Here is a 27,838-nt window from a genome sequence, read left to right as displayed (position 1 = left end):
TCTCCTTATCAAAAATAGGTGGCTACCAAATGTCTATGAAGCTAAACCATATTCAATCACTCCAAATAAATTCAGAGAAGAAAGTGGCATGGACAACTTACAAAACAGAATAGAAGCTCGTAATCAGTTCTCCTTCCTCTTCCTCTTGTCTTTCTGCATGTAACAAGCCATTCACTCCAGCACCTGGCTGCCAGTGCGTAATCTATGTTATACCACTTCAGCAGGAGCTCCAGAATTGTTCAGACTTCTACATATTTTTAGGTTAACTCAAAGATCTCTCAAGAAGTCTGTTTAAAAAAAATAATCACACACCACTAGAATCTGGATGAGGAAATGCAAAATGCCAGTAATAAATACTTAAACACAAATATTTACTTCAAATAAAAAAGAAAGAGAGCACTGGGAAGCCCAGTTTGTGCAATGCAGGAACTGGGAATGGCTTCAGCACAGTCCCTGTGCTGGAGCAACTCAATCACTGTCAAGGACAGTGGTGGCTTCCTGGATTGTGCCTGCGAGTGGCAGTAAGCGTTCCTGGACAGAGAACTGGAGCACCCAGCACATCTGTGTCAGTGTCTCTGATCCACATGTCTTTTGGTGTGCCAGGGGGCTCTGGAGAAGTGCTGCAAACCGCTTGAACTCTGCTGCACGTGGGAGTGCGGAGGAAGGACCAGGGACCTCGGAGAATTGCCCCAGAGAACTCCTGTTGCGGAACAGAAACAGAGATGTGGGATAGGGGCTTTAGGACCAAGTCATAAGTTCACACTCAGTCCATTATGACCCAAAAAGCATCCACTTGGCCTTAGCTGACAGACATTAGAGGCCATGGGGTAGAAGTCAGAACTCCTGGACTCAGGTAAAGAGCACAATACTAGGGGGGAAAAAACACTTAATTGAGAACTTCTCACCATGGGCACAGGACCACCTCTAGGGAGCTAGAGGCTCACAACCTCCTGGCCATTGCTCCCCTGCTGAAGAGGAGGAAGGCAATGGGGAGGCTTTTGCACCATGGGAAATGCTGAAAGCAATAGAGGGTCACACTCCAACAGAGATAGCTCCCTCCCATTAAAAGGGAGCCAGAGCTTTCCACCCCAGGGGTCAAAGAGGGTTTGCTTCTTCTAGCAAGGCAGAGGGAAAAGAGGAACAGAACAGAGTGGAGGAAGATTACCAAAATTATTACACCTTCTTGGGGTCCCCTCACAGTCAACTCGCTTAGTAAATATGTAAAACAGGGCACAGCTTCTTGAGAGAAGCCCTTGTTCCCCTCAGCAGCCCAAACCTCTCCACTTTCCATGTGACAAAGGCCATGCCAGCACCAAGACCCAGCCACCAAACAGCTGTCCAAGAGTTACAGCCACATATCTGCTGGAGGGAGAGGTGGAGATGTGGGATCCGTTCAGAGGGGCTGGGCAGAATGGATGACATCTGCAGTGGTTGCCACCTGCTGATCCTTACTGCTCTCACAGTGGGGTCCTTCCCAGCCGTGGCATTCGCACCGGTAGCTCCCAGGCCCGAGGATGCATATGCCCTGGTTCATGCACGGGTTGGGTTTGCACAGGTTCACGGGGCTTTTTGCTTCTGCAACAAACACAAACAGAACAGCAGGCTCAGGCACATCCATCAGGAATGCTGTGAAAATAACAGCAACTGTATATTCCAGACATCAAAAAATGTCATCTAGGGTTAATGGGGTTGGAAAGCCACATTAACGTGGCAGAGGGCGCAAGCTCACAACCCTGTCTTGACACAGAGGACAAACTCCTCTGTGTTTAACCTAGGCAAGAGGAAGAACGGCTTTGCTAGATGTTCTAATCTGGAGGAGAATTTTCATAATAAAGCTTAAAAGAGTGGCATCATGTTAGGCTGCATATCAAAGAAAAGCAAAATGGATCATCTTCAGAGCTGTGCACTGAAAACATGAGCGCCTCTAAGCCCCCCACATCCAGACACTCCCAGTGCAGAGCAAGACACATGCCCTGCTCCAAGCAGTTTACAACCCCAAACACCATTGGAGTTTAAACCCCTTTGGCCTGGAGAGGACCTGAGTTTCCACCAGAGAGGAGCAAGGACAAGAAGTCAGCTAGGAAGCAGGAATGGCATGAATGGAAAACAACACAGGAAAAATTTCTGGGCTTCTTTTGTAGGAGGTTTGAGAGAAAACCCTGCAACCACAGCCCAAGCTGTTATTAGCCCTGTTCTTGCGCAGTATGTGACAGCTTTCCCAACCCTCTTAACACAGCAGAGCCCAGCTGTCAGCAGGGCTGGCAGTGTTTCATGCTGCCTTGCTGTGAATACATTAGGTTAAGTAGCAGCATCCCAGAGGGATTTGCTTCCAGTCTGCTGGCAACACCAATGCAGTGTTGGTAAGGGCGTGAAATTCCTCTGCTGAACAACTACGTGGTGTAGAGTCTGGAGCTGCTAGCCTTGCCCTTTGCTCTGCGGTAGAAAAAGCACAGAGGGAGTAGAAAAAGGGGGAGAAGGAAATAATATAAATTCTATCCCCTATCCATCAGGACGGCTGCTACAGCTTACCACACATTGTGCTCATTCTCCCTGTACAGATAACGATATGTGCACATCAACTCTCAAACTACACCCAAGATTGGCAAAATTATCATTGAAATTCAGTTTTTTGACAGTCAAATCCTAGATCTGAGACATCTCAATCTTTAGTTCCTGTTGATTTTATATGGAGCCAAGTTGGGTTCAACACCATTTTTCTCATCATGGGACATCTCAGATGGGGTCCTGCCTGACAGTGTATCCCCAGGGATGGCCACTTCCACTTTCATTGTAGTTTGGTAGAGCTGCTGGCAATGAAAGCTGGATCTCTTGGACACACCGCTCATCTTCGAGGTGCTGGCTGCTCCCCAGAGAACTTTTCCATAGTGCTCTGCTCCACATGCCATGCATCCACCACCTCCTCCACGGCTGCTCCACAGCATAACCTCACGGTCCCTGTTTGGGGGAATCATGCTATTCTGCCCAGATGCTGTTTCTCTGAACTCAAGCCTACTGTTAACACAGTATCAACTTAAACAAGCTTCTTGCACTTCAGGGATTATACCCTTTGATGATCACAAGAGCTTGTATTTCCATTAATCAGATTCACACATATTTAATGCTTGGGATCTTTTCTCCTAGACCCTGGATTGTTCCTTTCAAGTCTGTTTTCAGCTGAGCCTCAGAATAAATATGATATTCCAGGTGTCCAGAGGCAGGGTCTGTTTCTCAAATACTTGTATCATGAGTCATAAATTTTTTAAAGTCCTTTCACAGACAATGATTCTGTTATTGAGCCTTGGACTTGGGAGTAGAAGACTGAATGAAAGGCTTATCTTTACATCGCCCTTGGTCTCAGCCCATCTACTACAAACAGTGATTACCTGCACATGAAATGAAAGCAGCAATTCAGTCTCAGGAAATTATATGTTATTACCCTGACTCATTGAACCTTGCCGCCTCTTCCCCTTCATCCATGGCATTGTAGTCAATTTCATGGTACAGTAGATTGTTTTTATAACAACACAGCTGAAAATACCACTGCAATAGGAGCACATTGAAAAGCTCCAGGTAGAAACCGTCTGCAGAGCCTGCCAGGAGACCAGCTCCTCACCCCAAAGAGACGGCACTGTAGTTCTTTCTAACCCTGAAGGAGCCACGGGCATGCCCAGAGATGAAAAGGACCTTTGATTGTGCTGAAACTCAACATACTGCTTCATTTGATCTTACAAATGGGTTAAAACATAACAAAAGCAAATAGCTAGATGTTAAACTCGGACTATTTTGAATGAGAAACAAGGCATGGCATAGAAGAACTTTCGCCACCACTAATGCCTGCAAACCAGGGCTGCTATCCTTTCTGAAAAGCTGACTTCCATCAAACGCAAGCACTCACACTCAGCATGCAAATGTTTCAAACTTGGTATCAGGGTCAATTTTTTCCCAGCTGGAGACTGGCTCTCAGGACTCAAAGTTTTGAAGAAAGTGCACTTTTTTTTTTTTTCTTTTGCACAAACATGAGCTTTTACATGAATATTTGAAAAGTGTTCCCTCCCACTTTGGAGATAAGCATTTGGTCCTGCAAACAAAATTAATTACAAGTTGTCTGAAGGCCTCAGTTTAACTGTCTGCAGGCTTCAAAATGGGCAGATTCTGATTTTAGGATTAAATCTTGTGCAATACAAATAAAATCTTGAAAGCCTACATGATAACTTCAGTAGCGGGACACTAAGGAGGAACAGGATTAATAAGGTTTCAGACCCACCACTTTGCAAACAGCTGGGCACAAACCTGTTGAACAAGACAGCAGAGACCTCACTTGGGAACCAACACTGTTGGCTGCAGAAACGTGTCCCATTAAGCCCCCCCAGCAACGCTGCAGGGGGTACAGTAATGCGCAGCAAATTCTACAGGTTTAAAGCAACATCAGAAAAAGAGTAAACTTCTTTTTCTTTCAGGGAAGGCAGAACCTAGACCTGGCAGGGCTGGAAAGAGCCAGTCACGCTAAGCCCAATCTCACCCACTTGACTGAATCTTAGGAAAGTTGGTTCCTACTCCTATAGAATTGCTTTGGACAGTCACCAGATCTCTATGCCATAGTTTCCCCCTCTGTAAAATGTGAAAGATAGTATCCAGCTTACTTGGTAAAGCATCAGAAAACCTACGATAACAACAGCTGGTGGCACCAGCATAAAGAATGAGGATGGGACATTCTCTCACCTTCACAGATTCTTTCAGTGATAAGGTCTTGGTAATACTGCAGGTCTTCATAGGAGGAGATGTGGACCAGGTAGTTGGGAGACCCAGCAACCCTCAGCAGCGTGTCCTTCCGCGCGTCCCCAATGACAACCACAAACACCAAGATGCCATTGTGCCTCAGCTGCTGAGCTGGGGCAGCTGCATCCTCCATCCCGCCTCCGTTTGTGAGCACCACCACCACCTTGTTGACACCAGGTCTTGCTCCCTTCTGCACTGTCATCACGTCACCATAAATATGCAGCAAGGCACTGCCAGCAGAGGCCGAGTCCCCAAGGAAAGGCACCTGGTCGATGGCTTGGAGGACAGCTGAATTGCTTGTGTGGGTGTCCAAAGCGAACACAGTGTGAGCTTTGCTGCCATAGATCACAAGGGCAATTTGGGTGACATCGCGGTTGATGCTGAAATGCAAACAGCTGCTCCTGACAAAGCCCCTCAGCCGCAGAAAATTCTCCAGGCCAACTCCAGATGAGGCATCCACTGCAAATGCTAAATCAAGAGACTGCGCCTGGCAGCCTGGATAGAAGAGTGCAAACACAGTATTTTTCAGAATATATATGTAATCCTTTCTGACCAAAAAAAAGCATGGGGGGGGGAATGGTGGGAAAAATTCATCTCTGCTGATCACTGACTGTGAAGGGTGATCTACGACCCTTTCACACCAAGAGAGATCCATCATAAAAAGCAGTGATGGAAGGTTAGTCCCTGGATCTGTGACTGACACAAACAAAACAAGCACAGTCATACTTCTGTCCTTCCCTCCTCCCCAGTGGAGTTCATAAGAACTCCTCATGGCTTGACAAAGTCGTCCCACAATGCCCATATCACAGCCTTACCTTCAGGATTGTCCACACTGCAGATTCTTCTCTGCAGCTCTGGGATCCTGTTGAACAGGTCCTGGGGGTCTGAGTAGACAATTGTCTGCTTCGGACTGCCAGTCACTTTGGTCAGCTCTACTCTCATGAAACTGCTGCCTACACCGATCAAGAAGAGATCTCGGTCCCTCGCGTACTTAGCGGCTTCTGTCACCGGATCCTGGGACTTGGAGTCAGTGAGCAAGACAACCACACGTGGGAGATCATCCTGCATGTCTGCAAAGACTGGGGTGCTCCTAAAACCATGCTGTGCAATGTACTGCAGGGCTCTGCCTGTCAGAGTTCCTCCTCCACTGAAATTCAAAGCATCAATGCGCTTCATGAGACTGAATGCATCCTTGTGCTGGCCCACTTCAATGGGTATCCTGACATCATTATCGTACTGGGCCACCCCCACGTTCATTGGCGAGTCCTGGCCCATCACTGCTTGGAGGAACCTCTTGAGGAACGCCTTGTAGCGCAGGAACCCTTCCAGCGTGACCCCTGCCGAGCTGTCCATCAGGAAAAGGAGATCCACACCGCACTCGAGGCTCAGCTTTGGTGCTGAAAAGGGAGACAGCAATTTGTCATTTGCAGGACAACAAGACAAGCATGCTAGGCACCTCAGCTGGGGCCTGCTGGAAGCCCTGTGGTGTGGAGAAGGAACATCGTGTCCAGTAACCTAAATGGTTTGCCAGACATGTCATGAGCTGGAGGACAACTGTGCCAGAAGCGTGCTTTATTTTGGTTGGATGCCACATAAGCCTTTAGAGACAGGAAATATCTATGGGAGTCTGGGGGGATTCCTGAACTTTTGGATGGCAAACTTCAAATTAGAAATGACAACTCCACTCTCTTAGTACTCTGGGGAAAACACTCTGAGTTTCAGTATATCGCTAGGTTTACAGTTGGACTTGATGATCTTAAAGGTCTTTTCCAACCTATACAATTCTATGATGCTATATCATTTATCGGCAAAAGGAGGGAGTCCAAGCACCAGACCCTCTTCTGTAACACCCTGAGACACTTTAAAGTGGGAGCCTTGATTCTTGGGGAAGTAAGTACAAAGCATTTTCTGAAGATCAGGACCTTCTCGGGTTTCCTACACTGAACCCCCAAAATCAGGAGTCCCTCACGGGCCCATGTGTGCAGGGAGGAGACCAACAGACATACCTACGTGTCTTTCCCAGTTTCTCTATTCTGCTGCTCACATGGCACCTGCATTGAGAAACAAAGGCAGCCACACCAGGGTGAGACTGTCAGTATTGGTGCTCTCCATATCCACAAGGTTTCTAAGCAGCAAGACTCAGTCACTGGGCCTGACACAGTCATAACCAGCATGACAGAAAACTCAGCCTGTCTTCTAGAGAAAAGCCCAAAGGCTGCAGCCCAAGCCCAGTCATCCCTATGGCTGTGCAACAGGCACCACAGAGGCAGGACACAGCCAAGAAAGGAGGAGGGAGAGCACGGGTTCACACCTACCGCAGTGGATGTCTCCTCCGTACCCCAGTGGGCAGAGGCAGTGGTATTTGTCCAGTCCCTCTGGGACACACGTGCCCCCGTTCTGGCATGGCTGGGAGTCACAAGGGTCTAAACGGGACCAGGGAAGGGAAAGACAGGGAGTCAGCAGGGAGCCTGCCCCTTCCCATCCTGTGCCAGTGTGAGCATCGCCGTTAGTGGAAAAGAGGCCACACCGCTGCCCCTCTTGCTGTGGAGTTTGAACTAATGCAGGGCCACGTGCACCCTCACCTCCATGGCAATTCCATTTTGGGAGGGCTCTCCAACAGGCAGTGGTGAAGAAAGCAAACCAGGCTGTGACCTCAGTTCATTTGCTTTGGAATAACGTCAATGAAATTACATTCGTGTAAATACAGAATTGCTAACGGTCATGCAGCCCTGCCAGATTTACACCAGCAATGAAGGGATCAGAGTCTGGCCTGCTGCTTAGACAATGTTGTACTGACAAAGAAAATAAAGCCACTGTCACCTGAACCAGCCAAAAGGTGGGGTTAAGGGCAGAACTGAAGGGCCATAGCTACTTCCACAGTCACAAACCCAGGCTGGCAATCAGCAAGTGTCAGCTTCCCTGCTAAACTGATGATGTTCATGGTACCAAGTGAATGAGTGGAGGCATCTCACTGCATACTCCCCTAGCTGGAGAGCAGTGACTCCCCGCAGGCATCGGGAAGCAGTGCAAGCCTCTGCCCCAAGAACATGAGCAGCTGAGGATTAACTGGCTCCTCAAATGGAAGGAGAAATGATGGGGAAATATTTTAATCCAAAAGAACTCTGGTCATGGATACCCCTGAGACAAAAAAAACCTGAACATAGTATCAACTTCTTGTTAAGGATCACAGTCTCTCACTCAGAACAAAATTTTTAGAAGTGAAAGTAAACCCCATCTTTTTATTCTTTAGTTATTACCTTTCCTGCTATGTAAATCAAATTTTTAAAAAGGCTAAGTCCTACCTGGACATACAGTTCGGAAGCATCTGGATGAGTATTTTATCAAGACTCTCTTCCATCTGAAACAGGAAGAATAAAACCTATCATGAATGTAAAGATTAACAAGGTATCTTCAAGGCTGACTTTACTGTGTTTTCAATGGAACAAATTTTCCTTTGAAAACGCAATTTTTCAAAACAAGTATTTCAAAAGAAAATGTCCATTCTGAGTGGGGCGGCAAAAGAAAAAACATCATTTCATCAAATCTACTCTTTTCGTTTTTAATTCTACTTTAACGTTTTCCATTTAAAGATTATGGATGTATTTTTAAGGCTACAAATTTTTTTTAGTTGCTAGAGAAGAGATGTTAAACTTTTTGCTCTAAATCGGAATGAAAAGAAAATTCTACAGCAGTGAGAATTTCTTATTCAATATTAATTCTAGCATGTAACTTATCCAGCTGTAACTAGTGGACAACCAAGGTTTAGACTGGGAAGAAATCCTCAGCCCTCAGCTGTGCCTGCCAGTGGGATTTTTCAACTTCCTCCCTCATTTCCCTGCCCTAAAGTGACATGAAAAAAAAACACCAAACCCTAGAGCAGAGGTGTATATTTGCCACACGTAAGGTGGCAGATAACATTGGTTCCTGACAGTGAGATGATTTCTGCATTTTTTCATCCCTGTTAATGAGGTTTCTATTTCTCTAATACCTGCAGCTTTACTATGCCACTGATTTTTCCAGTGCTCTGCATTAGGGCTGCTCAAACTTGCAGCAACTGTGGCCAAATCCATCACTTTGGGGATGCCACAAGCAAGCCACAAGCTGCTCTGCTTTCCCATGTTGGCTCTGAGGTACAAGTATCTGGAAACACTCACAGACATTAGGACATGTCTGAAATTATCCATACAATCATTCCCATTATATCTATGCAGCAGGCCATCAAGGCACAGTCCAGATCTGGGGTGATTTTCAAACATTAATCTGAATGCCTGGTATTAAAACAAACACATGAAGCATCTCTTCAAAGGAAAAACAATGCCCCCTACCAATTTCTGTATGACACCACTTTCACTCGGCTATTTTTATCAGCAAAGAGCATGAAACTGCCTTGCCCTTCACAGCTCATTTTTAAAGCATTTCTCCCACTGTACTGACTGCAGTGACAATATTATTTGATGGACCTGACAAGCTTTATGGGTTTCCAGCTCCAGCGTCCTCTCCCTGAGCAAGAGGACATTTCCCTCATGCAATTCAATGCCATTGACCTGACAAGGCAGCTCTTTGTGTGCATCCTAGTTTTGGCACTGCTGCACTACGACTTGGGGGTACTTTCTGCCAGTCACTGAAGCCTCGCCATAGAAAAGTCCTTCCTAAGCCCCCCAGGGCAGCCAAGCAAAGGAAAAAAAGGAAAAGGGGCTTCTCTAAAAGAAAGCAAGCCTGAGTGGCAAAAACAGAACTAGCACCAACACAGGGAGCCAAACCTAGAAACCCTCTGCAGCACAGAGCTGGTACACAGGTGTAAACTTCAAAGCATCTCTGTTCAACAGGTAGGAAACTAATCCCAGTTCCATTTATAGTATTTATGGTGCTCTTGGTCTAATCATCTTCTGCTTCTTTGTCTCAGCTCCTCCTCCTATCCTTTGCTTCTCAGATCAGCCAATGGTCAGAGCAGGGAGAGCCTCCTGCTAGGTCTAGAGGCTATGTTTGTATCAGTCTTCTGAAGGATCTTCATCCCAGTAAAGAGTCAAGGTCAGATAAAAGCCTCATTACCGTGTCTCTCATCTTCTCTCAGCCCCACACACTTTTAGAGATGCAGGTGTCCAACTTACCTGTAGAAAGGGCACAGTGACACACGCACTGCATTTGGCTGCTTTGAGCCTTTCCAACACATATAGTTTCCAGCTAGCTCTTTCACAGTCTCCAGGGTCCTGCGTTCACAAGGGTGGGATTCAACTTTGCAGCCTGTAGCAAAGAACAAATGCAAACTAGGATCAATTGCCTGAAAGTACAAAGTCTGTGGGAGTGGAGCACCATTCTGGAATGGGTTAGTCTTCCTCAACTACCTGCCAACAGCAGACCAGACAGTACTTCAGAGACCCTCCATGAGACCCCAGAAGAGAAATTTTTTGTCAACAAGCTCACCAACCTACCCCACTTTCTGGGGTGCTCACTATTCATCCTCCTTTGCTTTGCTATAGAACTTGCACTGCTGAGTTCAGGGTTCAGTGACAACTTTTCAGCCCCTCTGGTGCCTTCATCGTTCATGTACTTGATTTTCTGCTACCTCTGGACAACTCTAGTTCTATCTTTTCTATCTCTTGCAAGCCCCTGGTGGCCTCCCCCTTAACACACAGCCAAGTCCATTAGAAGATTTAACACAACTGTGTTGATCCCTCTATCCCCCACGACATGAACAAGGACCATTATTCCCATTTTCAGAGGTGAACTGAGGCACAGAAAGATTTAGGATCCTGCAGCTTGGAGATATTTGGAGAGGTAGCTGGCAAGCATGCCATCCAGTCTGGGCACTAGCAGCAGCTTACTTCAAAGTGCAACTCCTGCTAATTCCCCTGTACGCTTTCTGACACTGCCTCACCTTTCTCACTCAGTGACACGGTCCAAGCTCAAAGCATGGGCATGAAGGTGGAGCCAGGACGGGGGTTACCTGGAGCGGTGGCACTGCAGACAGAGCCGGTGAGGGTGCTGTACAGGCCGTTGGCAGCATCGTCGGCATCTCCAGCAAAGAGCACGTGCTGCTCAGTGGGCTCACTAGCCAGCACGTGCAGCTCCTCCCACCTGCCGAGCAAGGCAGGGGTTCAACCGCTTAGTCAACCCCAAAGAACTGAGTATCAAAACACACCCTGCGCAGCAAATGAGAGAGCTGATGCAAAACCATGACACCCTTCAAACAGTTTTCAAGATCCTGGTGTGTTTAGTCTCAGGCAGTAGCATACCTCTACTCAGTGGAAGAGCCTCCTTCACCAACTCTGGTCCTCCTTCTACACCAGCCACCAAATTAGTGTTTCCTCCATGCCTGTGTTATGCCACAAATTCCCCTTTTCTCTTTCCAAAACTCATATCTAGCACAAGACCATCCCTCACTCACTAGGACTTGCCATTTGCCTAGCTGGGCCTCCATTTCCCACTCCGTGGAAAGTTTCCTACCTTGGAAACTTGATTCCCGCTGCAAAAACTGTGATGTGTCTCTCCTTCACCTGCATTGCAGGCATTGCGGTACTGCCCTGGGACTTTCCATCCGAAATGATGATCAGGACTTCAGGGACGCTCGAGTTTCTGCCACCAGGGAATCCCTTGCGGAGAATGTACTTCAGAGCCTGACCTGTCTCTGTGCTCCCACCTCTAGAAAGAAGGGAGAGAAAACCAGAAAAGCAGAAATCAGACCTTCTCCTGCTATTGAATTTACCATTTGATTTTCAAATTTCCACCCTCTGTTAACGGGGAACTTAGCATATTTCTGCCTGTTGCCACACAACACATCCACAGAGATGTCTAGTCCTGTCATTCTTGTCATCTTTCTATCCATAGGTCCCATCTACTCACACTTACCTCCCTCCAACCCAGAGTGGTCTCCAGAAGACTTCTAACGCACAGCAGAGTGTTTCTGCAATTAGAGCAGGAACCAGAGCTCTTGGATATTTGAGTTTTATTTCCAGCTTCAACAAATGTCTCAACTGCTTCTGTTTTTCCATCTGAAAATTGCAGTCCCTTCTTTAAGAGTTCCGTGGAAAAGCTGTTTTACAACAACCTCTTGTATTCCAGTCAGAAACACAGTACAAGTGGGCAAAATGAACAAAGACCAGCATTTCATAGAATCATAGAATCATTTAGGTTGGAAAAGATCTTCAAGATCATCGAGTCCAACCATCATCCATGCCTACTAAACCATGTTATGGAGTACCCTGTCCACTCGCTTTTTGAATACCTCCAGGGATGGTGACTCAACCACTTCCCTGGGCAGCCTATTCCAATGTCTGACAACCCTCTCAGTAAAAAAATTTTTCCTAATATCTAACCTAAATCTCCCTTGCCTCAACTTGAGGCCATTTCCTCTTGTCCTATCTCCAGCCACCTGACAGAAGAGACCAGCACCCACCTCACTACAACCCTCCTTCAGGTAGTTGTAGAGCGATAAGGTCTCCCCTCAGCCTCCTCTTCTCTAGACTAAACAGCCCCAGCTCCCTCAGCCGCTCCTCATAAGACTTATGCTCCAGGCCCCTCACCAACTTGGTTGCCCTAAAAGTGGTTTCCCTTCTCTTGACGCATAAACGTGCTATAAATTTTTGTCATGTATCATCCCTTTCCCTCCATGGGACCTTCTGCCATTCTTAGACCAAGAGCTGAGGCAGGGAGCCGTGCGTCTCAGCTTGTAACTGAGAGTCTGCAGTCCAACAGTGTGCAGAGAGTCCTTGCCTTTTTCTACCTGGTTGATCTGCAGGTTAATCCGATTTTCTACAAAAAGTCATTTGTCCATCCTGTAGTAAAGCTCCTGAAAATACAAATGCTGAAAGCTTCTTAGTGTATCCCTGGAAACTCAGAAGGACTGAACACAAGGCACGCTTTCTTCAGGGTTTCACCCGTACCTTTTACATGAGTAAAGTAAACATTAAGAAAAGCCACCTGGTGCTCCCATTGTCTAAACCCATGCTAAACTCAGTTAAAAGCAATACTTTCATCTGCTATGTTGCTTGCCAGCAGCACTGGTATGATAGAGAAGGTGCACCAGCCACTGACGTTCACACAAGCTGTACCCGTCACTTCTCATTTTGGAGACAGGATCACCTGGAAGCAGCACAAGGCCATTTAAAATGTGGCACAAGTTATCCGCCTCAGCTCATTTGTGGCTCAGATGCCAAAGCTGCCTTATTCCTCATACTGCCTGCACTGCAGTAGTGTCCTGAAGTCCTGGCAGGGCCTGGGAGCCCTTGGGGCTGGGGTTTGTGCCATCATGGAGCTTGCCTGGGGGTCTCTCCTGTCAAAAATTTCTTACAATACATGTAACTCAAAGAGTGGGATGAAGACAGTCCTGCCATCTTTTGCTTACGAATGAATGGGATATCACAAGATGAAGGGCCAGACTTGTAAAAGCGTCAGATGATCCCATCTGAAAACCCGCACATATCCATCCGCTCCAAAGAGCTGACTGATGGGATGCTCCTGATGAGAAGTCGGCCTGGGGAGCAGGACGGAGGGGTGCGCAAGCTGACCTCCGAAGGAATGAAAACTAAGTGTCATCGTGGACAAATATGAGAGAGGCAGATTTGAGTGCTGATCCTGGGTCCTTCCCCCAAAAAACATCTACTCCCTCTTGCCTGGCCCCGCAAAAGTAGTTTCTGGTAGCGCAAGGAACCAGCCACCTCTGTATTTTGGCAGCCCTTGAATTCTGCCCTGGAGAAGGGAATGTTTCTGAGGCAGAAAGCGATTAGTTCAATACTCAGCAATCCTCTCAGTAGCAAAGTACTAAACCCACACCCTGCCTCAGATGCCAAAGGGAGCACATTCCAGCGGTGACACATGCCAATGGTGACATAAATCGGCAGGTAAAATGGGCTGCTGCTAAGCATTAGGGAATGGCAGACATCAGGCCTTGCAGCTATGCAGTAACTCCCAAGGAAAAGCAACCTTGAATGCCATATTAGTAGAAAAAAAGCTACAGCTTGCCAGAACAGCTTTAGTCAAAGATGCCTTAGAAATCCTGAGACTCATTTCTTGTGAGATTATTAAAGAATAAGATTTGCTGACTGCTGGATGCCTCCTCAACCTAAGAGCCTGATTGCCCTGGGTTATGGCCAGTGTCTTCACAGTGCTAGGGTCTCTTTGGTGATGGCATACTGGATGTGAACTGGGAAGGAGCCCCTCATTGCAGAGGGTGCTGAAAATAAAGCAGAAGGGAAAAAAAGGGGAGTGCTATACATACAGAGAGGTCTAGGAGGGGAAGGACAAGGTGTGGGTATTTTTATGGGCTGCACATTTACTCTAGTTGTTATTTCTTGCTAGTGAGCTCTGTGGGGCAGGGACTGTACTCCTCTGCTTTCAACACTTAACTTTAAATGACTGTTAGAGATGCCTACTCAAGAGTGGGCTCCATGTTCTGTGAACCACGAAATGTCATCAAAACTATATATAAAATCATTATCTCTGTCAGGCTGAGGCAGGAATGACTACACCGTGAGCCAAACACTGAAGTTCTATTTAAGTAAAAGCCATGGGTAACCTATGAGAGACCTTGGAGACAAGGTAGGAGATGTTCTCACCTCTGTCTCGCAGGGTGAGGTTTGGTGGACTGTGCAGCTGGATCCCAAGGTGGCTGGGTGAAATCAGCTCCAGCTGCCCCAACTCCCTATCTGCCTCCCACACTCAGAGACTTAGCCTACCCAGGCACACCGGCCCCTGCTGCTGGCCACCTAACACAACCAACTCTAGCTTCACATCAACCACCTACGTTCCCCACCCAGTCATCACCAGGCTAAGACCTTGCTACAACACAACACACTGGACAAAAGCCTTTTGTCCCCTGGGCAACCTACACTGCAAATTCTTCAGCTGTTGTCGCCAGCTTTGATCCCTGCCTACAACACATTATCTCTTGTTGTTGTTGGAGGGCTAAACATTTGCTTATCTCAAAGGGGTAAATCCTGCATGGACATAACTCTCCCTTTTCCTTTCGTGGTAGTTCTCCATCTGCACAATGCGAGAGGTCTGTAATGTGCCGTCCCCAACTGGACATTTGATACCAGGGAGAGCCCAGCTCACCGGGAACATGATCCAGACCTGTTGATAATTAAGCCACTAGATCAGAGAATACATTTCCAGCTGTCTTCTAATTCTTCCAAGGAGCTGTGCTACAAATCACTTCCTTTGATTGCCTTTTAGGGCTGCTTTTATTGCCATCCAGAGCAAGCAAAGGGAAACAAACCACAAGTGTTACTCCTTTCTTAGAGGCATCATGTTCTCCTTCGGCTGCGTTGACACAAACATACCCCATTTACTTTCTGAACATCCATCCTTTGCTTTAGTACCTGATTCCTGATTTGCTTGTTCTAGAAAAGCATTTGATCATGCCCAAAGTCATTATTTTCCATCTACTCTCTGATTTTCACAGAAACTTTTTAATTCAGTACCTGCCAGGCCTTTTTGCTTTGAACTTCTTTCTTTAGGTACTTCCTCCTCTGCACTCCACCATTTCAAAACATACTCAATGACTGTGTGTTCATAGCATGTCCAAATCTGCCTTTTCCTGACCAGATGTCAGCAGATGTCAGATGCTTCAGTGAAAAGTGCTGTGCATGAGGGAAAATATATTGTGCATAGTCAGTCTGATGACTAAATCTTGATGAACCCAGTAAGCTGTGCCCACGTGAGCCCTGAGTATTAGAAAAAGTTAATAAAGAGTCTCTGCACCAAAGCTCATTAAATTCAGTTTCTTATCAATTTGCATTTTGAGGTTCACCATTTTTTGACACAGCAGATGTGTGTTTAAGGCATTACTCCAGTAAGGATTTTCTGAAGCTGAAGGAGATCTGGACTTTACCTGCTGCCTTTCCTCAGGAACAGCACTAAGCAGGTTTCTCTCCTGCAACCAGCCATTGACTTGTACAAAAGAAATTAATAAGAAATGTAGCTTCTGAGATTACCGCCAAATTTGGTTGAAATTGGCCAACGAATTCAAAAGCTATTTAGGTGGGATTCACAGAAAGAGATCACAGTCTCCAAATAAATCACAAAAGCTTCACTTCAGTCTGGTGCTGCCTCCTTCCAAGTGCTCTCAGCTCCGTGCCTGGAGCACAGGGCTGAAGTCCGGAAATGCCTCGCTGGCCAAAGGCTCATCAGAAGCACATCAAGGAGCCTCTCAACCAAGATGTTAAACACCAAGTTTTTTCAGAAGCCAACTGGAATCCATTTGTAACTATTTTATCTACTTGGAAATGTCAGCTTTTCATTTAAACTAGATGAAACGGCCAAGCACAAGGTCATTACTTCTGTTTGATCTGTCAGCATCCATGTGTTGTCATCAAAGAATTTCAGTGCCAGACACCAAACACTGCTTCACTTTCTCGGCTCCCACAGACTTTCAAGCAACAGCCAGAGAGGAGGAGTGTATCTTGTTTTCTGGCAAGTTTTTCCTGTAACTTTACATGAGAGGTTTTTCTTGATTTGATAAACTTATCAAAAGCAATACAACAAAACTCAGGCAATTGATCTTGCTTGAACAAGTCAAAAGTGATCACATTTGCTTGCAATATGTACAGCATGCCGAGAGCAGCAGACATTCATGAGAAACGTTGAGCTAACCTTTAGTCCTAATGCAGATCACCTAAAGAAAGAGTAGATACCTGCAGGCCATACTAGTATCTCATCTATCATCAAAACAAGTGTTATTTTGGGGTGGTTGTCGGATCCTTTGTAGATCTAAATGTATTTCTCCGAGATGAAAAGTTTGGATTTTGAGTGCTTCTTTGGGCTTCTGGCTCCATTTCCTGAGGTCGTGGGAAGACATCCAAGTCTTAACATTCAGGAATAAAAAAGGTTTCTGTCTGAAAGCCTGATCCTCCTCTTGAATTCAGCAGACACACATGCACAGATATCTAGGGACCAGCAATTCATCACTACCTCATAGGACAAAGTACACTGTAACCACCAAAAAATGAAGATGCAGAATGTCCTGCCTTTTCGCAGCCATGTGGGAATGCCACACTTGCTCTTCCCTGGAAGGATTTAACCCACCACCTGGCACAAATGGCCAGAAAAGCCTGCCAGAAGGGTCAGGGAAAACTCTCCCCTATTTACCACATTATAGTGGGACACTGACAACTTTCTCCCCTATCAACTTTCACTGACAAAGACAGACCAGGTTGCATGTTTTTAGCAGACTGTGGATTATGGACCACAGACAGTGTTCGTCCACCCCCCTCCCTGGGGGTGACATGTTGGTGTATGCACAGCAGAGGCGAAGATGTCTGGACCTAAAAAACCTCTCAGTCCAGAGATCATTCATAGCCCAGAAAAAGACAAGAGCTGTAAAATAAGCTGACCTGAACACAATCCTCTTGATTCTCTCTTTCACTTCTTGTTTGGTTAGATACGAATCCAGTGGGAATTCAAGATGGGGAGTTGAGCTAAACTGTATCATTCCCACGCGGACCTAAAAGAAAAGGTTAAAGATTATGAAAGGGGCCTGTCAGAGTTTTAGTCTTTTGATCAATTTACAGATTTGGGAAGACTAAATTGTATCGAGACAAACTCTGTTTTCCGTGTTGAGCCACTGGCACTCTAAATGAACTTCAAAAAAGAGCACAAACCACAGCATTACCTATACAGGCTATAAACAAGGCAAAAAAGTTCATCTGCAAACAATGGGAGCCTCTGCTGCAGTTACAGGCAGCTCAAGATCTATATTTATCCATTCAGAGCAGCTAGTAGCCTCAAGGACAGTAAGTTTATAAATAACACCTTTTATACCAAGCCATTTATACCCTGTGCAGGCAATCTTTCCATTACTAAAAGCAGCTCCCTCTGGCATTAAGCACAGTAGGCAACACAAACCAATTATTTTTCCACTACCTCCTCTAAAACCATTTTCTATAGTTGAAAATGCTTGAAAATGCAAACAGACTAAATTGTCTGTATTGGGCAATACATCCAGAATATTTCACTGAAGTCATACAAGAAGTCTTATGGAATGTGACAGCTTCGAAGGTGAAAAGGCTACTGATTTTCAATCCAGTCTATGTGAGGATTAAGAGGAAGACTAGGGGAAGAATAGTATTTTAAAAAAAAACAAACCAGCCCACCAAATCTGCAAATATTAAATGTTCAAATTCTTTTGCATAAGCCTACATTGCAGTTGGTTCCTAGATGCAAGTCTCTACTTTCAGTCAATTTAGTATGAGCGACGAAAAGGGGATGCCCATTTAACCTGAGCCACCTAGCACACCTCTCAAAGCCTTGCACACACACTGTGACTCCTTACCGTCACTGCCCAGGCTGCGGAAAGCTTCCTGTGCTGTGTGGCTGTAAGCCGAGATCTGAAGGGTGAAAGATTTCTTAGATGAGAAAATGATGGAGAGGAATGGTGATTTCAGCTTCCAAAGGACCCTGCAACAGGGGCAGAGCAGCAGCTTTCGAATTTAGGGCCTGGAACAGTGGTCGTGGTTGACCTGGAGGAGGTTTTCAGGAGCCTCTAAGCATCCCTGCTGTGGGAACCAGGAGCAAACACAAGACCTGCCTCTGTTCCTTTGCTCCCAGACCTCTCTGGAGAATCAGACATGGACCAGGAGTCCTCAAAGCCACAGCAGCAGCCCAGACCCACTCTCTGTCCTGCCTCAGGTTCCTCTTCCTGCTACACAGAGACCTTGCGTCCCTGCCACAACCTTCCCAAAGACCTGACATTTATTTGGAAAGGCTCTGGCAGGCAATCAAGCACAGCAACCATCCCAGCCTGCTCCAAGGCCCCCTGGCTAGGAGAGCGTGATGTGGGACTGGATGCGCAGCTGGAACTGCAGCTGGGTCTGGCTTGAAATCCCCTCAGACGAACCCCGGGATGTGTCGTTCGGGGCCAGAGGTGCCTCAAGGATGGCTCCAGGAGCAGGTAAGACCTGAGGGAGCCCAGACTGTGGCTACAGTAGCACAGCTCCCCTCACTCCTTGCAGACACATGGCACCCAAAATTAGACTTTGATTTGAGCCAAGGTCCAGAATAGGAGTGGACAAGAACTTGGCATAGCCACACCTGTCCCTTTATTGTAGTGTGTTTTATACTAGGTATCTGTAAATACCAGCTGCGTGGACTCCAGCTGGCCAGTTCTGTGCTCTCTGGTGAGTACCAGCATTAAGCGCACTGCACCACTAGCAGATGGAGAGCGTGGTGATATCTTGGAGATCTACAGCAGCTTACAGATCCCCAAACGCCTCAGTATATAGCTAGTGCCTTGCAATGAACTCCTTCCCTTCTGCCCTTTTGGCTTATTTTGCAACAGACACCTTCTAGGAGAAGCAGAGCAAGCAGACTGTATCACTTACCTCTGTACAGAATGGTGATTAACTTCCCAGAGACTAATTCTGCAACTTACCAGGGAAAAACAACAAAAAGATCCAACTATTTTAATCTATGAGCATACAAACCAAAATAAAAATTGGTAAAAAAAACCCAAATCATAATCTTTAACCTGACAGGTTGTGTCTTTTCTCAAGACCAAATGGAACCGCTTAAAATCTGTGAAGAATCAAGAAGTATCCTCCAACCCCACTGCTTTGCAAACCTCCACTGCATCTTTCTGAATAGATACTGTGACCCCATGGTAGCTGCTAGGCTGAATTTTGCCATTTCACTCAGCACGTTATCACTGGCCTTTCCACACATCACCAACCTGCTTGCAACTAAAATGAGACATTCCTGACACTCACCCTGTCTGGATGGATGTCCAAGGCATCACAGAGCTTGCCTGCAAAGTGCTTAGACCTTTCAAAGCTTCCTTTGCCAATGCTGTAGGAACCGTCCAAGAGGAAAAGGACATCTAACGAAGCAGAGCACTGCATCACTAGGAGAAAAAGATACACGCTGTGAAACCGCACTTTATTAGTCTCAATCTCTGGAAGCAGACAGCCAAGAGCAGAAAATCTAGACAAATGGACTTGCTGAGGACAGACCAGGGCAGCTCAGTGTTCACAGCCCAAAGCCCACATGCACTCCTGCTCTGGCCTGCAGCAGTGCCAGTTCAGCCCTCACAGCCTGCAAGACTTTCACCTTAGATTTCAGGTCCCCAGCCTGGATTTGGCAGTTCAGTGAAAGCATGGGAGCAACAACTCCATGAGCCAATAAAGAGATATCATTAACCGCAGAGAGAGCTACTCTCCCAGCGAGGACACGGAGGGGTGAGCAGTGGGGAGAGGCGGCCGTGCCTGGCAGAACCTGCAGCCTCTCCCAGCCCAAGGCACGGACATGAATCCGGGAGGCGTTTGCAAAGCGAACAGAGTCCCGCAGAGCCAGATGTGTTTCGTCTGCAGCACATTTTTCAAGACACGCTCTTATTTTTCTAAACACAAACTCTCCAAACAGCTCCAAGGCTCTGACAGAAAGACTTTTCACAAAAATCTGCCTTTTTATCCCACCTTCAGAGATGTGTCCTTGCATCACCTCTGCCTGCATGAACATGACTGCTCCCAAGTACAAGTTTCCGAGATGCTTACACTGCAGTGGAAACCCATAATTTCACTGACAAAAATTAAAAAAAAAAAAAAAAGGTAGTCTGCAGACTCTGAAGAGACATTTTCAAAGCATTTACACAGAAATTTTAAAGTCACCTCTGCAGCATTTACCAGAACCAACTTCAAGGGAAAATGAATCCAGAAGCTCAATACAGGCAGCAAGCACACCAACCTTTTAAGAGCCCTTTTGACCCATGCCCTTTCTCTATCCCCATTATCATCATCATCATTTTATTATCACTACTTTTTTCCAAATCAGTCCTGCTAGCAAACCCCTGTATTTATAAACAGGGTTTTCTACTACCAGATTATGAGGGATTGAAAGTTGTAAAGCATTCCCTTTTGGGTCACTGGGTTTTCTAATAGGGCAACCAGCCTTGCCCTGGAGCACTGTATTGGGGACGAACTGGAGCACAGCCTCTCTGCCAGTGCCATCCCAACTTGTCAGCCTTGCCCTCACAGACCATATGAATGTGGAGATGCAACAACCCGGGTACTCGCCCACAGTCACTGACCCCAGCTGCCTGCCCAAGCATGCACAGAGAAAACTCCTGTGCCCCTATCCCAGTATGGGCTCAGCACAGAGAAATGGTCTTCAGGTTGCTCTGGAGTTCAGCGCTACAAGGAACGGGGATCTCTGTGTTGCAGCTGCAGCAATGCAGCTCTTACAGAGACTCATAAGCTGGATGTCTGCAGCCCACCAAAGGGCTCTTGGTGATGTGCATCAGTGAGAAACATCCAAATACAGCATATCAGGATGAAAAGTCTGAGCTGAACACGTGGTGCTATGGGATGGGGCTGGAGGGCAGGCCTGGCATAGGAAAAAAATGTAATTTATCACTTGACATGCAGACAATAGAAAATAATGGCTAGCAGGAGAATGCGTGATACAGTTTATAAGTAACTGACTGCATGTACGTCGTCAAGGCATCTTTAGGGGAACAGTCTGCTGGCCAACCGGAGCCCAGTCATCCCTACTCACCACATCATGGCTGGTGCTGGCTTTACAGCTTGAACGAATCAGCCACATGAGAGGTCTGATCGCAAATCAAGTCTGTAATTAAACACGGCTCCTTAAATCAGGATTGCTTGAAACATGCTCTGAAGGAACTGACAGAAACACCAGCTGGTTGGCAAATACACAATTTAGGAAAAGCAGAGTAGGTCGGCATCCCAGAAGAGCTAAAAACCAATGAGGGGAAAAGCCGGGCTAGGGCAGAAGCAGCCACATTGCTGTGCTTGCCAGAGCATTGCTGGGGACTTCACGTACTGAATGGGGTCCAGTAAACAAAAATATAAATTAAAAAAAAACCAAACTGAGAAAAACAAAGAAAGAAGGAATTCAGAAAGTAGACGACTTGCTTTAAAAAACAAACTTACACTGGCCAGCAGCTGAGATCTTGCCAATCATCTCCTGGTCAGCATGGATTTCTTGTACACTCAACGCCAGCAAAACTGTGGGATCAAACAGATAATCACGCATCAACACCAGAAACTGCCTTTAAAAAAAAAAAAAAAAATTACACACAGGCTTTAATCTATAGCAGCAAAAATGCTGTTTTGCTGTGTAGATTTCACACTCGCAAAAAATAATTTGTTGACACAGCACAGCAGCGTATCATCTATAGGAGGAAATTCCTTCTAGCAGGGACACAGAGAGCACGAAAAATGCCAGGGACCTGACTCCAGCACATGGGAGGACAGTCCCTCTGCTCACCACATGCAGGGATGCAGCATGGGAACAAGAGGCTAGGCTAGGCTTAGGCTCCAAAAATTACAGTCATAAGCACTGGAGACACCAAATAATTGCACTGGAAAAATTTATGAACTTTTAATATCATAGTAACATCAGCTTTTCCCATATCTATTAGACACTTCACATACATATCAGTCACATGTGTTTAGACTCTCAGAAAAGCTGTTTCCCCGGGTATTATTTTCTCCCCTTCTACATGAAACTATGTTTCAGAGGTTTATCTGTAAATCTCCTGGAGAGGCACTGATTCAGCTCTTGTTCCTGGGATCGAAGAACTCCAGCCAGAGACAGGGAAGCATCTGAGACAGAAAACGCTGATGCAAAACGACAACTTGAAACGTACTTTGTGGAAGCAGGAAAATGCAGATGGACACAAACGACAAGAGGCTCATGGTGACAAATCTGAAAGAGGAAAAAAAGAAGAAAAAAAAGAAGAATATTAATCCAATTCCTAAAGCTGGTTTCTTTACCTGCAGCTGATAATCTCTCCTCACTGGTTGTCTGATGTGAAGAGTTCAGAAACATTTGGTCTGAGGGACAAAAGCAACTCCTACCCTGGGGAGAAGGGTGGGAAACAGATAGAAGGAAAAAAAACGTGAAAACGAGGGAATGATAGAAAAGAAAGTCTCCCTACATACTCAACTCCTTTCCTACCAAAACCGGAGAGAGCAGGCTTCGCAGGGGAGGGAAGGATTGCCCAGCCTCCCCTCCTCTCCTTCCCTCCATGGCCACCTGGACCTCTACTCTCCTCCGTCCACCTCCTTCCTCTCCACTGCATCTCCCTCTCAAAGCCAAGTCCCGCCAGGGCCCCCACCACCCTTCGGCAGCCAGTGGAGAGCCAAACTCCGGGGGTTCATCGAGCACAGGGCAGAGCCGTGTCCCCCCAACCCCACCATCGCTGGGGGCTCTGGTGGAGACGTCCCTGCCGTGGACCACAGCAGAGAGGGACCTGTCCCGCGGGGCCTGCCTCGGCCAGCGCTGCTGCCCATCCTCATCGCTGGTCTTCAACAACACTCAACCACGGGCTCTTCCATGCCTTACATTTTCCGAGGACTGGCTTTCTGGGGAGACGTTTTTATGTATAACTGTCCAGCAAAGTCAATTTTCTGCTCATTTTTCCTTTAAAATCAGCAAGACTGCCATCACATTGTAGCTGGACTTCAGTAATGCTTTCAAGCACACCCAGATTTAGACCAAGCATGTCTGGCAGAGGCCATGGCCTTGTATTTAAAACACGTATATTTATTTTTTCTCCAGATTAAAAGCACTGAGTGCACTCACTAGAGCAAATTTGACCAGATTCACGCTGGGTCTCTGCCTCTCTCATTGCAAAAGCAGACTTTCTTCACGTAGTTAAAGACAAATAAGTGCACTTCTTGAAAACCAGCTCTATTAACCAATTGTTTTTCCATGAAAATAGAGAGGGCTTTTGCTCAGGAAAGACTTGTCTCTGCAGCAAATGATATATTTAATAAGCAGCCAGGAAGAACTGATGCTTGTTAGCGAAATTGCCAAAACAGGCCCATTCCCATCACTCCAGGTGCCAATTCTTTGCAAGCGTAATCTGGCAAACCTTACAAGTCAGGGCAGCAGGAGTCGGGAAACAGCTTCCCAGGGTGCCCCATGGGGCCCCCACGCTGCCTGTCCCAGTCCAACCTTGGACTGCTATCGCCCTCAGACACATCTCTGTATATTAGCTCCTGCAGGAAGGAACATTTTTAATCAGAGGAAGGAGCCAAGAGGTGGTTCCTCTCTGTCTTATTGTTTGGCCTTGGACTTAATGTTCAGTGCTGGTGTCTCGCTTTCTCAGTTTCCCCAATTTTTGAGACTGGGTGCCAGCACCCCCTGTGTTTCCATAGGTGGGAAGACCCTATCAAAACACGGCTGTACTCCCAGGGACACATAAAACTTTAAACCCCAGGACACAAGCCAAGCTTTAAGCAACAGAAACTTCTCCTCTGGGCAAGCTTTTCTCTTTAGGAGCGGGTGAGACACCTGAAGTGATGGGCTTGTCTTGTACTAAAGCATCAGTCTCCCACCCTTCCCTCTGCCAGGGGAACCTCTAGCACCCATCCCAGACCCATTTGCTCAGAGCAGGGGCCCATTAAGCCCATGCAGCTGCCTGGACTTTACACCCCTCGCGTCAGACAAGGCAAGGTACCTGTGGCAGGCCATGCTCAGTTACCTGCATGGGTCCATAATGAAGAGGGGATTAAGGAAGCGTCATTAGGGATTATAGACACAAGAACACTCTGTGTCTTGCAATTCTTTACCCAGCTCCAGGTACTTTACAAGCATCACCCTTCAATGCATCCTCCCAACACCCCCACCAGACTGCCACTGCCAAATTAACAGATCACAAGCTTGCTTAAGTAAAGGGAGGTAAACACAAAACATGACCTCATCAAGGAAGCCCTTGTGTCCCTCAGTAGCTTCAAGCCCTGGCACATGCCACGGAGGTAAGGTCATCCTTTTGCCATGCCCTGAGGATATTCTTTCTAGGAGCTAATTCCAGAGCACACAACACCCAAAGGAGGACAAGCCTCTGCTTGCAACCAGATGTGACAGGCAGGGTTAGATTTCAGGTTGTTTTCATACAAAACATTGACAGGTCGAGATGTTTCTACAACTTGGGTCTTATCTTGGACTTAAATCAACTAATTCACAGGATGAATTCTTTGCCTTTCAGCACAGCTAGACTCTCAGCAGCAGAAATTAAAAGAAAGCTTCATCCTCACCCACTGCTCATCAGCATCAGCCCACGATTAGCAGCAGCCTAGGAACTTTAGACAGCAGCTTTGCTGGGGGATGGGGTGGTGAGTGAAGGACCTTTTCATTTTATCTTCCTGGCCATTAGGAAAGGGAATTTCAAAAACGTCTGCATTAGTACTGAGTCAGAAATAATCTTTTTTTTTTTTTAACCTCACTCAGTCAAAACTCATATTGTTTGCACCCAGATTCTCACTTGGCCACACAAACATGATGATAATTTATGCAAAGCTAAGTAAGAGTGTAACCACGTGTACCTTATTTGGAGGAGACAAGAGAGGGGAGAGAGAGGCAGAGGGGGGAAAAGCTCTTCTTGACAAGTATCTTCCCAACATGTCCCTCACCATCTGCAAAATATCTGAGCTTACTTATTCTTACTAATGAGACAGAACCAAACTGTGATCTGAAAACACAGTGAACCCAACACCACTGGCCACCATGGATGTGGAACCAGGTCTGACAGCACAGCTGTGCCTACAACAGGGCAAGCACCTGGCTGAGAAGGGATCCAAAAAATACTGTGGGCTGGTGTCTCTGTAAGAAGGGGAAAGGCTTGCAGCTGATGTCATGTACCTTGCCAAACTTGCCTGGCACGAAACACCACCATGAGATGCTATCCTGCGTACACCCATACGAACACACCCCATTTTTACAGACTGTTACCACAACAGTTAATATCACGTACACTACTTTGGGGCAAATGTTACTCTTGTACTGGGACAAGTAGAAGATACTTAAAAGTGCCAGTCGGCTGCTTTAATTAATTACCACTTCTTCTCATCTCAGAGACCTGGCTTGCAACAAAAGGCATTTCCAGCTCATTTTTCAAACTGTCCCCCTTTTATTTAACAGTAGGGGAGAAAGCAGAAAAGATTATGCTGCATATTCATTAAAGCATATTTTTAACAAGCCAAGTGACCCCATCACTGCAGTTGTAACTCTGTGGTTCCCTTCAGCGCTGCGCTGTCTGCTGAGGAGGACGTGGCATCAGCTTGCTGAGGGGTGTCCCTGCTAGGGGCTTGTCTGACGTTTAAGCGTAGGGAGGGAAGAGAGGAGGCCAGTTTTGCTGCCCCCTCTTTCAGTCTCCCTCAGCCTGTTTTCCATAAGTAAATGTTACTTTTTTCTTCTTGCCCAGGTTTGGAGGCAGTGGGCCACCTCTACTGGGAACTCCAGGAGTCCCCTCTGCCCAGCCACCGGCACTGCCCCGGCTGGGGGCAGGTAACGGTAGGAGCCAAAACTGAAGGGGGGAGGAGGAAGACGCCAGGGAAACGTTTAACTTCTCTTCAAAACAAACATCACAAATTTCAGTCTAAAACTTTTGGCAATATTTTTCTCCAAGTGATAAACAAGATTAAAATTCCATAAGGTGTTCTGCAAAACCAGCTTGTTTATTCAACCCCGCTGGTTCTGCAGCAAGGCACAGTTTTGACAGGCTCTTTTTCCCTGTGCAATAAAGGCTCCTGTATATAAAGAGACCTTGATCTTGCAGCACTGCTCACATGGGGTACCGTCAAAATTGACATACTGCAGATCAGGTCCTGTATGACCCACAAGTTATGGAATAAAAGACACTTTTCTGACCCAAGAGCTTGTGCTAAACTTATTGTGTAGTTTGTTCTGACAAAAGCACTCATGCTACTGACACTGCCTGTGGCTAGAGCAGCGGGAGTGTCTCCATGAATGCCTCATCTTTTTTATCTTTTGCTGGATGCCACATGCAAGACCACCCAAGGGAGCCAGAGCCTGCCTCAGCATTGCAAGCACTCAGCACTTGCTCGCAGCAGCAGGCAGCTAGTGCGGATGCTGGGAAGAAACATTTTACAGAGCGGCTGAGAGAAGTGGTACAGTGATCTGCAGGAACTTGGTGTCTTAGGACAAACCAATGGCAGCATAAGAAAATAAATATGCAAACAATATACTTATATTGAGGTTACAAAAGAATGCAGATAACTTGGTCACATACCCTGCCAAGAACTACTAATTCGAGGCTATGGGTTCCGGTGTAATTACTGTAATTGTCCCCTGTTGCCCCTCTGCCCTCAGCTGTGCAAATCTAGGAAGGCTACAGCTGGGTGCCTGGCTCAGGGCCTGACCTGCATTGCCTTGTACCAGCCAGAAACATCCACACCTGAGGTGGATCAACTACTGATCTACCTACACCATGAGTAGGTGTGAATGGTTCCCAAAGAATGAGGTGGGTGAGGATCATGCTCCTTGCGCCAGGCAGCTTTCTTGTGCATACCAGCAAGACAACATCTCTCTGCTTTATTCCTTAGATATACCACCATACCACACAGATGCCTTTGTCCAAAAGCTTCCCAGAGGGACAGGAAGACCTTAGGTTTGTCACCTCATCTTACAAGACAAAAAACCTCTGTTATTTCACTTGGTGGTATCACTGTCCTGAGAGCCTCCCCTGCAAGTGTCCTCAGCAGTGCTACAAGGGGTGCTTGCTGTCTGCAGCAGCAGCAAACCACTGGCCAAAGAGCATCAAGCCGGTTGCTAACAATGCCAGGCCTCAAGCACAGGCACCTGCTAGATGGCTTAGGACAAGCCTCATAGTACCAAAAGCAGAAATAAGGACTTAAAGATTGCTATGACAAACCTCCCTCTTGAGGAAACAAAATTCTCATCTGCCTTCCCCATTCACCCCATACTGCAGAAGAGGAGAAATTCTACCTTTCCAAGCCAGTCAGTTGCAGTGATTACCTACAGCAGAGGCTGGAGGGAGAGGGGAAAAATCCTTTTTTGCCATCTCTGGTATTCAATTTAGCTCTCAGAACGTGAGGTAATCTATCCTCATCTCAGCACACATGACGCCAAGATGTTCCTGATCATCTCATACCCAGCCCCTTTTAAAAAACAAACTCCAGTTCACACCTTATCCTCCTGCTGCATCTCTGCAAGCCCCAGGAACAAGCCACAGCCTGATAATTTTCTCCATGGCATCACCCTGCAAATACATACAAGCTGTTACCTGCATGTGTTCTTAGAACAGTGGTCCATGGGCCCTTCCTAAAGGAGCTTTAGAAAGTGG

At 46.6% G+C, this 27,838-nt stretch overlaps 1 protein-coding gene across 2 annotated transcripts; it reads right to left on the bottom strand.

Moving 5' to 3' along the window:
- Positions 1–357: 357 nt before the first annotated feature.
- On the bottom strand, positions 358–27,749 carry VWA2 (von Willebrand factor A domain containing 2). Of its 2 annotated transcripts, XM_052800049.1 has the most exons (14): positions 27,682–27,749; positions 22,376–22,434; positions 21,657–21,731; positions 19,476–19,609; positions 17,106–17,215; positions 11,221–11,415; positions 10,721–10,851; positions 9,885–10,017; positions 8,079–8,134; positions 7,092–7,199; positions 5,592–6,173; positions 4,720–5,271; positions 1,453–1,575; positions 358–700 (listed from the first exon to the last, which is right to left on the bottom strand). In XM_052800049.1, the coding sequence occupies exons 2-14, from the start codon at positions 22,422–22,424 to the stop codon at positions 567–569; spliced, it is 2,382 nt and encodes a 793-aa protein (XP_052656009.1). In that variant the 5' UTR covers positions 22,425–22,434; positions 27,682–27,749; the 3' UTR covers positions 358–566. The 2 variants fall into 2 exon arrangements, with proteins under 2 accessions (XP_052656009.1, XP_052656008.1); XM_052800048.1 differs by lacking the exons at positions 22,376–22,434; positions 27,682–27,749 and adding an exon at positions 22,503–22,582.
- Positions 27,750–27,838: the final 89 nt, after the last annotated feature.

This window comes from Harpia harpyja, chromosome 10 (genome assembly GCF_026419915.1).
Source record: "Harpia harpyja isolate bHarHar1 chromosome 10, bHarHar1 primary haplotype, whole genome shotgun sequence".
Taxonomy (NCBI): Eukaryota; Metazoa; Chordata; class Aves; order Accipitriformes; family Accipitridae; genus Harpia; species Harpia harpyja.
Note: the sequence above shows the minus strand (reverse complement) of the source record. Positions and strands in the feature narration are given on the sequence as shown.

Bases quoted from the DNA above. Each gene is read 5' to 3' on its own strand.
- VWA2 (XM_052800048.1), bottom strand. From the start codon at position 22,557: ATGTTTCTGAACTCTTCACATCAGACAACCAGTGAGGAGAGATTATCA. The intron at 7,200-8,078 runs GTAGGACTTAGC...GGTCCCGTTTAG, and splicing joins CTTCCGAACTGTATGTCCAG to ACCCTTGTGACTCCCAGCCA. The intron at 701-1,452 runs GTAAGGATCAGC...GTTCCGCAACAG, and splicing joins AGGACCCCACTGTGAGAGCA to GAGTTCTCTGGGGCAATTCT.